The sequence below is a fragment of the Mustela nivalis genome (genome assembly GCF_964662115.1).
Source record: "Mustela nivalis genome assembly, chromosome: 17".
NCBI lineage: Eukaryota > Metazoa > Chordata > Mammalia > Carnivora > Mustelidae > Mustela > Mustela nivalis.
This window is the reverse complement of record NC_139036.1, coordinates 56,992,934-57,005,107: the sequence shown is the minus strand read 5'-3', so window position 1 is coordinate 57,005,107 and position 12,174 is coordinate 56,992,934. Positions and strand designations below refer to the sequence as shown.

At 57.5% G+C, this 12,174-nt stretch overlaps 1 protein-coding gene across 4 annotated transcripts in view; it reads right to left on the bottom strand.

Moving 5' to 3' along the window:
- Window positions 1-1,667: 1,667 nt before the first annotated feature.
- The window catches only part of SAP30BP (SAP30 binding protein), a 36,324-nt gene continuing 25,817 nt past the window's right edge, over window positions 1,668-12,174 (bottom strand). For 2 of the 4 annotated variants that reach the window (XM_082705267.1, XM_082705268.1), the window contains 7 exons: window positions 9,557-9,645; window positions 7,269-7,360; window positions 6,487-6,547; window positions 5,993-6,044; window positions 5,125-5,183; window positions 3,658-3,742; window positions 1,668-3,367 (listed from right to left, as the gene is read on the bottom strand). In XM_082705267.1, coding sequence (XP_082561393.1) covers window positions 3,186-3,367; window positions 3,658-3,742; window positions 5,125-5,183; window positions 5,993-6,044; window positions 6,487-6,547; window positions 7,269-7,360; window positions 9,557-9,645 — 620 coding nt within the window. In that variant the 3' untranslated portion in view covers window positions 1,668-3,185. Of the gene's footprint in view, window positions 3,368-3,657; window positions 3,743-5,124; window positions 5,184-5,290; window positions 5,516-5,992; window positions 6,045-6,486; window positions 6,548-7,268; window positions 7,361-9,556; window positions 9,646-12,174 lie in introns of those variants that run through there. The other 2 variants (XR_014304447.1, XM_082705269.1) reach the window with 2 other exon arrangements.

Here is a 12,174-nt window from a genome sequence, read left to right as displayed (position 1 = left end):
CTCTGTGTCACACAAATAAAATCTTTAAAAAAAAAAAAAAAGAGTCACATGCTCTACTGACTGAGCCAGCCAGGTGCCCCTGATTTTTTTTTAAGATTTTATTTATTTATTTTAGAGAGACAGAGAGAGAGCACTTGAGGGGTGGGGGAGAAGCAGAGGGAGAGGGAGAATCTGAAGTCGACTCCACACTGACGTGGAGACCGGTACGGGGCTCCGTCTCATGCCCCTGAGAGCATGACCTGAGCCGAAACCAAGAGTCAGACGCTCATCCAACTGAGCCACTCATGCGCCCCTAATTTTTTTTTAACAGAGATTTTATTTTATTTTATTTTTTAAAGATTTTACGTATTTGAGAGAGAGTAGGAGAGTGGGGTGAAGAGCAGAGGGAAAGGGAGAAGCAGACTCCCTGATCAGGGAGCCTGTTGTGGGATTCGATCCCAGGACTCCGTCTGAGCCACCCAGGCGGCCCAAGAGATTTTAAACATACACAGAATTAGAGGGGACCGTGAACATTCCTGGGCCCATGACGGAGACTGAGCAATTACCAATGTGCGGAGATCTCCAACAGGAGGCTCTTGGGGCGGCGGCGGGTTCAAGGGTCGGAGCTTTCAGTCCAGTGTCCAACGGGGCAGGAACCACCTCTCCTTCCATCCCCTGTCCCTCCAATCACCTGGGCACTTGGACCGAGGTCTGGTTGACCACTCCCCACTCATAAGGAGCACCAGGAGACACGAGTGGTCTCAGAACCAAGGCATGTACACAGAGGTACAGGGAGCAGAGGGCCCCTTCTCGGCGTACGGGGAGCGATGAATGCCCAGGGGAGTCTGGAGGGAAAGCCTGAGCCACATCTGGGAGCACCGCAGGTGCACGGATGAAGACAGTGAAAGGGCCGTGGAGAAGAGGAGTGGGAGGCCGGGAGTGGCGAGGCTGTTGGCAGCCTTGCTGGGATGGAAAGCAGGGGGCCATGTGACCTGGTGAGAGCCCCATCGTGAGGGGGTGTAGGACGAGGCCAGATGGAGCTTGGATGGGAGTGGGGGAGGCTGAGGCAACTTACAGACAAGGTCTGCCCAGGGCCCATGTGATGTGGGGATAGCACAGGATCCCGGGTATGGAGCTGCTGGCCTGGGATGGATCCTGAGGTCATCACCCACGGTCAGAACTATAGGAAGAGGGCAGGGATGCCTGGGGAGCTGGGACAGAGTTCGGTTTGTCCAGACTGGGTTCTTTGCGAGCAGGGGCCAACCAGGCAGAGATCCCTGGGGTCCTCAGTGCCTGCAACCTCCGGTCTCCACAGAAAGGAACTGGTAATTTGACCCCACGCCACCCTCAGTGGCACTAAGCTGGGCAGGCACTAATCCTGTCTTACAGAAGAGTAAAGTCAAGTTCAGAGCGATTAGAAGGCTTGACCCAACTCACAAGTCTTCTGAGGGGAATAGCCTGGCCACATGGGGCTGCCCAACTCATTGGGCGAGTGCCCTTTACTGTCCAGTGGCAGGGCAGGGGGTGTGCAGAGGACAGCCAAGGGCCATGATCCTGGCTGGTCTTAGCGGTGGAGTCTGCTTCTCTCCTTGGTCTAAATGAAGAAGGAACCGGACAGGCCAGCAACAAAGTCACACCTTATTGTCTACACAGCTCTTGCATCAATCATTCCACAGACTCCTCACAACTGCCTTAGGAAGCTTTATTACGGGGATCTGACAGAGAAGACTCACAGAAACAAGGGCTCCAGACACATGACTAAAACACGACTTGTTTAAACCAGGCTCCAGAGCAGAGGTGCCGAGTCTCGGTCTCGCGCCACTCCCACGGCGCCGCACGGAGCTACGGAGGGGCCTCTGGCGGAGGCTGCAGGGCAGGAGGCCTTCACAGACCCCCTTGGGGCTAAGGGGGCAGCAGCTCCTCGCCCGGGTGGCGAGGTCCCATCAAAGGAGGGGAGCGGGATTGACCGCTCTCAGCGCCCGAGTGTGTGGGGCAGGGCACGGGTGCAGGGACACACACGAGTCCAGTCAGATTGCGGGGACGGTGGGGTGACACCGGCACCCTCGGCCAGCGATGCAGGCACTGGGGTGCGCTCGGGACTGCCTTCCCAGCCCTTCGTGCCCCAGAAGCTACACGGCTCTTCACGGCCTGGCTTCCCCCTCCGACACGGAGCCCTTCCGCTGGCCTGGAGAGCTGCCAGGGAGCGAGAAAGGCAGCAAATTCCCTCCGGACTCTGGAGCCGGCGGCGGCTGGGAAATCGGTTTTGGCCTCAAGAGGAGCCCAGCGGCCGCTGGTGCTGCCCAGACGCTGCTGTGGGGCAGAGATAACAGGCACAGGAAAGGTGGGGTGGCAGGATCCTCCCAGGAGCCTGGCTTTCACGTAAACAACGAGCTGCCGCCGGCCGGGGCAGGAGGTGATTCACGTCCCACACGGAGCGGGGCCTGCTGGCCGCGCTCGCCGGGCACTGAGGGACCGGGGCCACCGTGGCCGGGTGCTGAGGCCTCTCTGGCTCTGTGTGTGGGTTGGGGATCAAACCCAGGCCTTCTGGCAACTGGCTTGACTTCAAAAGCCTGGGTGTGTCTAAAAACTGGTCGGGGGAGGGCTCAGTCACCCCCAAGGGAAGAGAGGCCTCAGCTCTCGTCTGAGACCTGGCGGGGTTTCAGGATCAGGGCAGTGGACAGCGGGACCGGGGGGCTCCCCTACCCTCAGGGCTCCCATCTGCCCGCGCCAAGAGGCGTACGCTGGGAGTGACCACGCCAACTTCCCGGGCCACCCCTACGGACTAAGGCCATAGGCTTCGGCCGCTCCACTACCAACGCTGAGGTAGTGACCCTCACAAGAGATGGAGAGAGCACTTGGAACTCCCACTTCTGCCTGAAAACAGACCACAGTAGAGGCCAGGGCAGCCAAGAGGCCCGAGCTGGGAAACACGGCACTTTTAATAGGGCCCCAGGCCCCAAGTGGTGTGTCCACACAGTCCATAGCACCCGACTCCTCTGTGGCAATGTCCTTTCCCTGGCTGGAAAGCCACACAGAGGCTCCTCTTGGGGTGGCACCTGGGAGCAGATCCCAGTCCGGAAATAAACAGAGCGGCTCCTCCGCGCTAACACGGGTTGCTGCGCTACACAGTCTCCTTGGGCCCCGGAGTGGCTCCTCCCATCGACGGGAAGAAGAATGTCCGAGCCACTCCAAGCTGGTCCCTTAGGTCACTGCTTGGCCTTTTTCACGATAGTGCCCACGGCAGAGATCACAGTGGTCTTGGAGCCGCTGGCACTGGTGGTCACCGTGACGACGGCGGGCAGGGTCGCCGTGGTGGTGAGGATGGTGGGCTGGGCTATCGTCGTCACTGGGATGGCCGAGTCCCACTTGCTTTTCCTCTTCTGGGCGTCTGCAAGAAGGCGAGGGAGGCGTCAGGACCCAGATGGACCGAAAAGCAACACTCCCTTTTCTAGCAGGTGAGAGTTGAGCGGCCCCTGCCACAGAAATGCCAGGGCAGCCAGTGGACTGGGGACCCCACCCCAGGCTCCCCACAGGCCTTAACAAACTCTGGGGTCAGAAAAAAGCACAGCAAGGGGGAGCCTAGGCCCAAGATCCCCACAGCCTCTCCTCCCCCAGACAAGGCAGGGCAACCCTCGCTCCATTCGCGGTGTGGCTGGAAGCGGACAAGCCCCCTTCTACCTGCCACCGCTGTGCTGGCCGTGGTGGTGGTGGTGGCCGTGGCGTTGGTCGTGGTACCTTTCTTGGTGCCTGTCACAAACTCGATCTGGAGGGAGAGCGGAGAAGAGGTAAGGGCGGGCACAGATGAGCACCGTACAAAGGAAGCCCTGGGCAGCAGCGCTGTCGCACCATCTAAGGGAGGGACGGGTGTCGGAGAGGTGCCCAGAGGAGACTTTTACTACCTTTCTTTTTTAAGCTGGGGTGGGGGAGAGAAGGGGAGAGTCTCAAGCAGGTGCCACACCCAGCATGGAGTTGACTTGGGGCTCGATCTCACGACCCTGAGGTCAGGACCTGAGCCCAAACCAAGAGTTGGATGCTTAACTGACTGAGCCACCCAAGCACCCCTTTTATTTTTATTATTTTTTAGGAGTGGGGAGGGGCAGAAAAAGAGGAAGAAAAAGGATTTACTTTTACTACTTCAAGGAGAGTCTTCCTTTTTTCTTAGTATTTTATTTATCTGAGAGAGCGAGAGAGCGTGGGCATGTGTGCACATAAGGAGGGGGAGCTAGAGAGGGAGAAGCAGACTCCCCGATGAGCCGGGAGCCTGACATGGGGCTTGATCCTAGGACTGCAAGATTACGACCTGCTTCACTGACTGAGCCCCCCAGGTGCCCCAAGGAGAGCCTTCCAGACAGACACTGGAATGCTCTGCGCATCACTGGGATTCTGTACATGCAGGGCACATCAACCAGCTGCCCTGCCTCACATTCCGAATGGAGGTGCCCCCCCCCAACCCTGCCGCCCCAGGAGCAGCACAGCTTTGGTCCCCGTGTGCTGGAGACATGGCCCACGCTAAGCCTGGGGTTTGGAACAGGGAGGGAAAGAGGAGGGACCGTTCCAGCAGCACTAAGAATGAGAAAACCTGATTGCCCAGCAGCTGCTTGGAGGGCCGCTGGCACACCCGAGATGTAGCTCCTGCCGGGGGTTTGTTGGGGGTGGGGTCGGGCCGCATCCTGGAAGCCCCACTGCCGCTGGAAGGTCAGAGCAGAGCAAAGGCTGGCAGAGCTAGCGGCCCGAGCACATTTAGTCTCAGAGCCAAATTTGTTCCCCAAGGGATCCAGACCATGCTGCTTGGGAAGAAGTGGTGGTCAGGGGCCTCAAATAAGGGGTCCTTCGGCCACCAGGTGCAGGACCTGCAAGGAGGCACTGAGGCAGACTATGGAGATCAGACCTGGAGGCCGAGAAGGTGCTCTCAGAAGGAAGACCGTCACTCTACTCAGTCCGGGGAGGACATGGCACAGCGGCGAGAGCCAGCAGAGCGCCACAGTGGTGAGGGGCGCAGAGGGAGGGTGCAGCGCGGCAGCCCACAGACCCCAAGAAACCAAATGGAAGCAACCGAGAGGCACCTTCAAGCTGATGGTGGGGGCTGTGAAATGACAGTCCACACACCTGCCCCTCCCACCACCAGGATATTCATCCGTCACTTACTTTGGTTCGTTCCTTTTTGGCCTTTTCCAATTTGTCCATTTCAATCTTCTGGGCTTTAGCTACAAAGACAAGAGAAAATCTAAGAAAAGCAGCCCTGGAACAGTTCCCGCGTGAGGGGCCACTTTAGGCCGAGGGTCCCTACACCCGCACTTGCCACACCCCGTACTCTTGCTCAGTGCGCACACCCAGCCTCCAGGCCATGGGGCTCACTGTCCTGTTGCGATGGACAAATGGAAGGCCGGTCCTCGGCTGGCACCAAGCAGAGGCCTCACACCAGCAGGCTCAGGGGCTGGGGCTGTGCACCCTCGTGTGGAGGGGCCGGCTGCTCCTAAGCGCCAGCAGACTGTCGTCGCCATGTGGGGATGCAGGCCCCGTGTGGACAACCTACCCGCTGACCCAGAAAAGCCGGGTTACAAACTTGAGGTACAATGTTGGCAACTCATTCAAATTAACGCAGGACAAAACTTGTATGGGCCAAACCAAACACAACTATAGGCCAGATCTGGGCCAGGGGCTGCTGGGGGCTCGGACTCTGAAATTCCTCTCTGTTCTCCCTGGGGGGGGCCTCTCTCTGCACCTTCGAACCTCAGCTCGAACAGGACTTCCTTGGCAAGGCCGATCCCACCCCCTCTGCGCTGGCCCCCTTCAGCTGGTTAGGGCGCCCTACCCGCACCCCCCCCACACCCGTCACTGCTGGGACTCCTCCTTCTTTGCCTTCTGTGCCAGGTCGTAAGCCTCCTAAGGTCTGTACCATTCAAGGCTGTATACCCACTGCCCCGGACATGGCCTGACACAGGGGAAACCCTGAAATACATGTTGGCGGGCTGACCAAACAGACGGAAGGACAGATGGACGGATGGCCACCCACCTAATGCCTCATAGTAGGAGTCCTCAGACCAGCCGTGGGGGTCGAACATATCCTGCAAAATAAAGAGCCAACGCTGTAGCCAGCAAGGGTTGTTGGATGACAAACGGCTTAAAAACCCAAGACCCTCCATGGAATTTTTCCTAGTCTGGAGGCCCCTGCCGTGAGGGGACAGGGCCTTAGCTGTTATCCCAGGTCCAGCCACGGGGTAACCGATTTCCTCCTGGGAGTATGAGGCAGTGAGGCATTCGTTTGTGGACTTTGCCACAGGAGCACAGCGAGTGCACGCTTGGGCCCTAACCAGTCAGGGTCCCAGGGCCAGGTCCTGGACCATTTCAGAGCCAGGGGGGCTCACTTGAGGGAGCTGGGGCCTGCACTCTTCAGCCAGCACTGCTGCTACACTGGCCTGCGTCGTGGCTCCAGGCCAAATCTAGCAGAGTGAGCGCAGCACCCTGGGCAGCCCCCGTCAACCCGCCGCCTCTGTGCGCAGGGCATACCTTTGGGTAGTTGGTGCCCAGCTCATCGATTGCACAGAACTGGATCAGCTTCTCGTAGATGCTGAAAGAACAGCAGAAGGCCTTGAGCAAGCCCTGGTCCCACGCTGTGTGTGCAGCAGATTCTGAGAGATCAGAACCGTCTGGTTCTTGGGCTCAAATGAACCCTTTAAACCCAGCTGAACTGTTCCAAGCAAGCTTTGTGATAGAAGGGGAAATGTCCCCTGGCCTGGCATGAAGTCATTCCCAGTCCTCCCCACGCCCAGAGAGATGGCTCATTAGCCAGGGGCCAGGACAGGTACTGTGTCCAGGTTTTCGGTCTTATCCGGACATCTGACCTACAGTTTGTGGGGCGGGGCGGGGCAAGTCCCTGCTGTCACTATATCAGACTCCCATGTGTGCCATGTGCTTGGGGCCCCGGATGGAGTAAGACCTGGACAAATCTCTGTACCTAAATCCTGTCACCTATGTGCAGCCCCAGTGACAGTTTGGAGGAGAAGAGGAACCCACACGGACTATCTAGTCCAATTCCCCCACTGTAGAGACGAGGAGACGAGGCCTCGAGAGGCTGTACGCCCTAGGAGCAGAGCGAGGAGGACCCAGCTCAGGCCTCTCGGCTTCCACTCTTCATCCTGGTTTCTGTGTTACTGCAGCCTGGGTGGGGGCCGCTGTGGGCACAGGTGCGATCTTAGCTGGGCCTCTCCCTGCCACTTCCACAGGGGCATTCCAGTTCCCAGGCCGACATCAGTGACTCACCTGACCCTGCAGGCCCATGGAAAACTCACCTGGGGTTCCGGAATTCTTTTTTCCTTTGGATAATGTAGTTCATATCCATTCCCTCTTTTATCTTCCGCTCATAAAGCTTCTGGATCTTGTCCTACAGAAGAGAAACAGAAGGGTACTTCTGACACCACCTACCCATGGCAATCCGAGCCTGTGGTCACATGTGCTGGGTGGACACTTGGGCCACAGAGACCCACAGAGCCATGCGAAGACCTATTCCAGTCACATTGTCTTTTTCCACCCAGCCTGTGACCAGCGCTGAGCACAAGTAAGAGGAACCGAGACCAGTCTGTTTTCATTTTGCTTTCTCCTCACTCCCTCTGGATGGCTGGCAGAGGGAGCAGTAAAAGGTCAAGGTGGAGAAACCATGGAGAAGACAATGGAGGACTCCTCCACTGTCAGCCAGCTCCTGAATCACCCCAAGAGGATGGGCAGGGGGGCTCAATGCTGGTTTTCAATTTTAACATAGGCTTCAGTCCTCAGTGGGAGACCAAGGAAGGCTACATCCTTTCAGAGGAAGGAAGGAAAGAGTAGTGTTTTTTGGATTTGGCCCCACAAACTTCCTACAGTGTCCTTTGTAGGCAGGCTCACAGACAGCCAGTCCCCACGACGTTATTAAGAGGCACTGTCACGGGTCAAGAGCGGGTCTCATTAAAGTTACCCACCCCCACCCCCAGACCCGTCCTCTGGCTTTCAGTGGGCAACAGGAGAACCAGCTGGCAGGGAGCCAGGCCAGTCCCACGGGTGTCTCAAGGCCCAGAGAGATGAGGCCGGTAGCAGATGGCAGCCACACCACCCAGCGTGGGAAGAGGCCCCAGAAACTCAGGTCTCAGGGCAGAGTCACCTCCGAGGAGGTGCAGTCTTACACAGCAAGGCTGGTGCTGGCCCAGGGCAAGGCCTCTCTGCAGCCTCCCCGACTAGTGGCGGCTAAATGCACAGACTCTGCAGAAGGAAAACACGTGGGGCACTCTTCACCTGCAGGAGGTGGTGGGCAGGGCTGGAGGTCCCGTGTGACGCCCTTGGGGAACATCAGGAGAAGTGATCCACTCCCTGTGTCAGAAGGCTGACTCCTCCTGCCAAGACTGGCCAGAGGAAGCACTGAAGTGCAGAGAGAGGTCTGTAATGCCTTTGCCAGGGCAGAGACCACCAAGAACGACACACCTCCCCGTTCTCTCTTCAAGGGCAAAGCAGGGAGGCCTCATACAGAAGGCTTGGCCCACTCAGGCCGACCTGTATCTTACAGATTACTCTCCTGGGTTTCCTGGGCCATCAGATGGGTTCTCCCATTTCGGGTCAACTAAAGTATTCACTGAAGGTCATGGTTTCTACCACTAGAAGGGTCTAAAAATGAGAAATGCGCTGAACTTGAGGGCTGAGCCAGCTGGCTGTCTGTCTGGCAGAGACTGCCGGACTGTCCTTACAGGCTGCAGCTTGTTGCCTGGCGGGGAGACGAGGCCTGTGCTCATGGACAACTCAGCCAAGGGAGGAGACTTCTGGGAAAGGAAGAGGATCTGCGCCGTGCCCCCAGCCCTGACGCGGGCCCTGCCCAGCCAGCTGCATTCTGCAGTCCCTGAGCCCCTTAGTCATGCATCCGTTAGGATGGCACCTTGGGCCTGTGCTGTGGCCAGAGGGACCAGCAGAACCTACGGGATCAAAGGTAGAGCAGGGGGACCGGGCGCCCATACTGGGCAGCCCCGGGTTTCTGCTCTTGTGTCCATCACGAGGTTCCACACCCACGAGAACCCGCCGAGGGCCAAGGAGAAACAACTGCAGGTGCTGAAAAGGAGAGGCAAGGCCCAGTTGCCCCTGAGGCCCTGCTCCCAAGGGAGTGACTGCACTAATTGCCCCAGTTCCTCCCAGTTTCAAAACCCCAGGCCGGGGCTGTTTGCGACCTTGTCAGGAGAGGACAAGAACCTTAGGCACATCAACGCCTGTGTTTTTGCATTTCTACAAACTGTCTTCCATTCTCATGGTTCCTCCATTTCTCAGTCAAGTGCCCCCCTGGCTCAGCTGGGCCACACAGAAAGTCACGGTGTTTTCTCTGTCCAGGCTTAGGAGCCCTTGGAGGGCGAGCTAGGGGATCCCTGCTAGAACAGCGCCAGGTGAGGAGGGAGGGGCTGGCGGTGGGATCAGAGCAAACTCCTGTCGCAGGCGAGGAGAGGTGACCAGGAGGTGCGGGCCCCCGCTGACCTGGCTGCTGCTTCTACGGAAGGCTCTTTAAGTCAGACCAAACCAGACATCCGAGCAGCCCTTCCCCCCAAGGGCTGCGGCAGATGAACCCCGCACTTACTTGCAAGTGGTTCGAACACCTGCCAGGGGGCTCGGGCGGGATCTTGATTTCATCGGGTGACATGTTCCGGACTCTTTCAGAAAAGGAGGCTGTGAGAGAACAGAAAGAATTCTCTGTGGATGTACGTGGTGGGGGGCGGGGGCGGGCGTAGGATGGGGGCTAAACATGGTTAGGAAAAAAAAGGCTCATATGACCTTTTCAGGGAGAGAGAAAGGCTATGAAACAGTACAGTGGTGTTCAGAGTGGCTTCTCTGTCATCTGAGTTGAGATCGAATGACCAGAAGGAGCCGGCGTGTGCCAACACGGGGGAAGAGAAGTTCAGGCAGAGGGGACAGGCGGCAAGAATGCATAAAACCACGTCCTAGAAGAAAACTTTTCAGGAAAAGGTCTGTCCAGAGTTTGCTGGTGAATGTCTAACAACCCGTTGGGGGAAGGGGAGGGGGCTTTGAGCTGCAGCATCTGCCGGTTTCTGGGTTACTGATGCTCTTGTTGCTGGACCCAGGCCCAGGAAGAGGGGAGCACCACCGGTTCACAGTGCGAGCCGGCGCCAGCCTCCCACGGGCTATGTTCCTTTAACACCTCCCAGGATTCTGGAAGCTCTTGCCCAAGATAGAGAAGTTCAGAGTTCCTCTAGGACTCAAAACATTCCAAACTGCCTGGTGCATAAATGATGCTTTAAAAGAAATTACCTGTTATTAGTTTAGTCTTTTGAAAATAAACCAATCCACCCTCCGTTGGCCCACCTCATTCTTGGGAACAAAAGGCCTGATTCTGACGGGAAGAACCACAACTCCCAAGGGATAATTCCCTCGGAGACCTGCCACTGCCCACCCAAGTTGCCCGCTCGCTCTGTTCCCTTCCCCGTAGCCTCTGGCCACCCTGGGCCTGCAGAATGTGCTCGGGATCGGACAATGCACCATTTGTTGTAAGATCCTGTCTGTGCTCTCTACAACGTTCTCTCATGAAAAGGGCCATACACTGAGCCAACAGCAGGCGGAGTGGGGTGGGGCAGGATGAAGGGGAAGAATGAGCAAACCAGCACCAGTAACACCCAGCAAGCAGCTGCTGGGTACCCACTGTGTGCCAGGCCCTAGGCCAGACTATCTCTTAGCCCTGAGTGGCTGTCCGGACTGGTCGTGAGAGCCTAGCACAGCCTTTGCCTTTTTTTCTCCCAGCGCCGGGTTAATATTTTTCTTAGCAGATAAGGTACTTTGATCTCCGCTCAGAGCGTCACTATTAGTATAAGTAGCTCAGTGCTGAGCAGGGCTGAGGGCATGGCTCTGTGGGCTCTGCCAGTCTCAGTTGCTGCAGAACAGGCCTGCACACACTGCAAAGCCCGAGGCTGGGGCAGAGTCTCAACACGCTACACGTGCCAATGCCTCCGGTCGGCAGCGGGGTTCTCACTGGATGCGCCCTGACAACAGAGCGCTAGGCCGGCCATTTTGGGTGAGGGCAAGACCGGGATGGGGTGACCTACCCTGCTGAGGACCTGGGACATCAGTGCAGCCCAGGAGCAGTTTCCACCAGGGGACTACGTGCTCCTCTTTGCCCGGCCTTTCCCTTCTGCCTCCCGAGTCCTGAAGCAATGGCAGTACCCAGACCTGGCTGGAGTTCAAGTCTCCTCCTGACTTCCCCCTTCTTTTCAGCCCTGGGAGGGGCTGGGATTCTCAGCCAGAGGCTCAAGCAGGCTGCAGAGGCCAGCTGAGAGCAGAACTGGCCGGGGTGAGCTGTCCTCGGTATTTCTAGAGGGCAAAAACAAAGAGGGCCCTGGCGTGCTTTGGGCACAAATGAGGAGGGTGAAGCTCTGCCCTGGGGGTGCGGGGGTGGGAGAGGGAGGGAGGGAGAGAGAGAGAGAGAGAGAGAGTGTGTGTGTATGTGTGTGTGCAGCACGGACAAAGAATGCCCTTTGGCATTTGCCAGGAAAGCCTTTTGGAAAAACAGGGTGTGACACCGTTGCCACAGCAACCCAACCACACTAGGGCTCAAGTGGTGTATAGTATGACTGGGGTGGGGGGAGCCCCTCCTGAGCTCCCCGGTTAGGAACAAAAGCATTCCTATGAAGTAACTGGCAAGTGAAGGGACAGTTAGAAAATTAGGTAAAAAATTCTGCACAGCTTCCAGGAGCAATCTTTCAGTGACTGTCTTTCCTAAGTCCCAGCACAATCTCAAGTAGAAGACCTCAAACCTGCATATACGGTCATTTGAGCAGCCACAAAACCTCAAACCATTTTCCCAGGAGGTCCGCTGAGAAATGTGTCCAGGCCCTTAGGGCAGCTCCAGGTACCATGGCTGCTCTTGGGTGTGCTGGGGCATTCTAGAAGGGCAGCTGTACTCTACCTTGGTGATTCACCCCTGTGCACACCCAAGCCAGGAAACAGCCCTGGTATCCATAGCTGCCAGGTGTGAATCTAAGCAGGAGCGGCTCGTTGGTTGAGCTTACGTAATGGTGGGGCGCAAGGAGTGCCTGGGGGTACTGTGGGGCTGCGAGCAGGAGCAGTGGAGTGCTCTCTAGTTCACTAGGGACATGGAGAACCCAACCGATTATCACCCCAGGCCATTGTTCCAGGCATGACCACGGGGCGCCAGTGGGGCACTTGGAGGGCATCTGCACTCAGCTC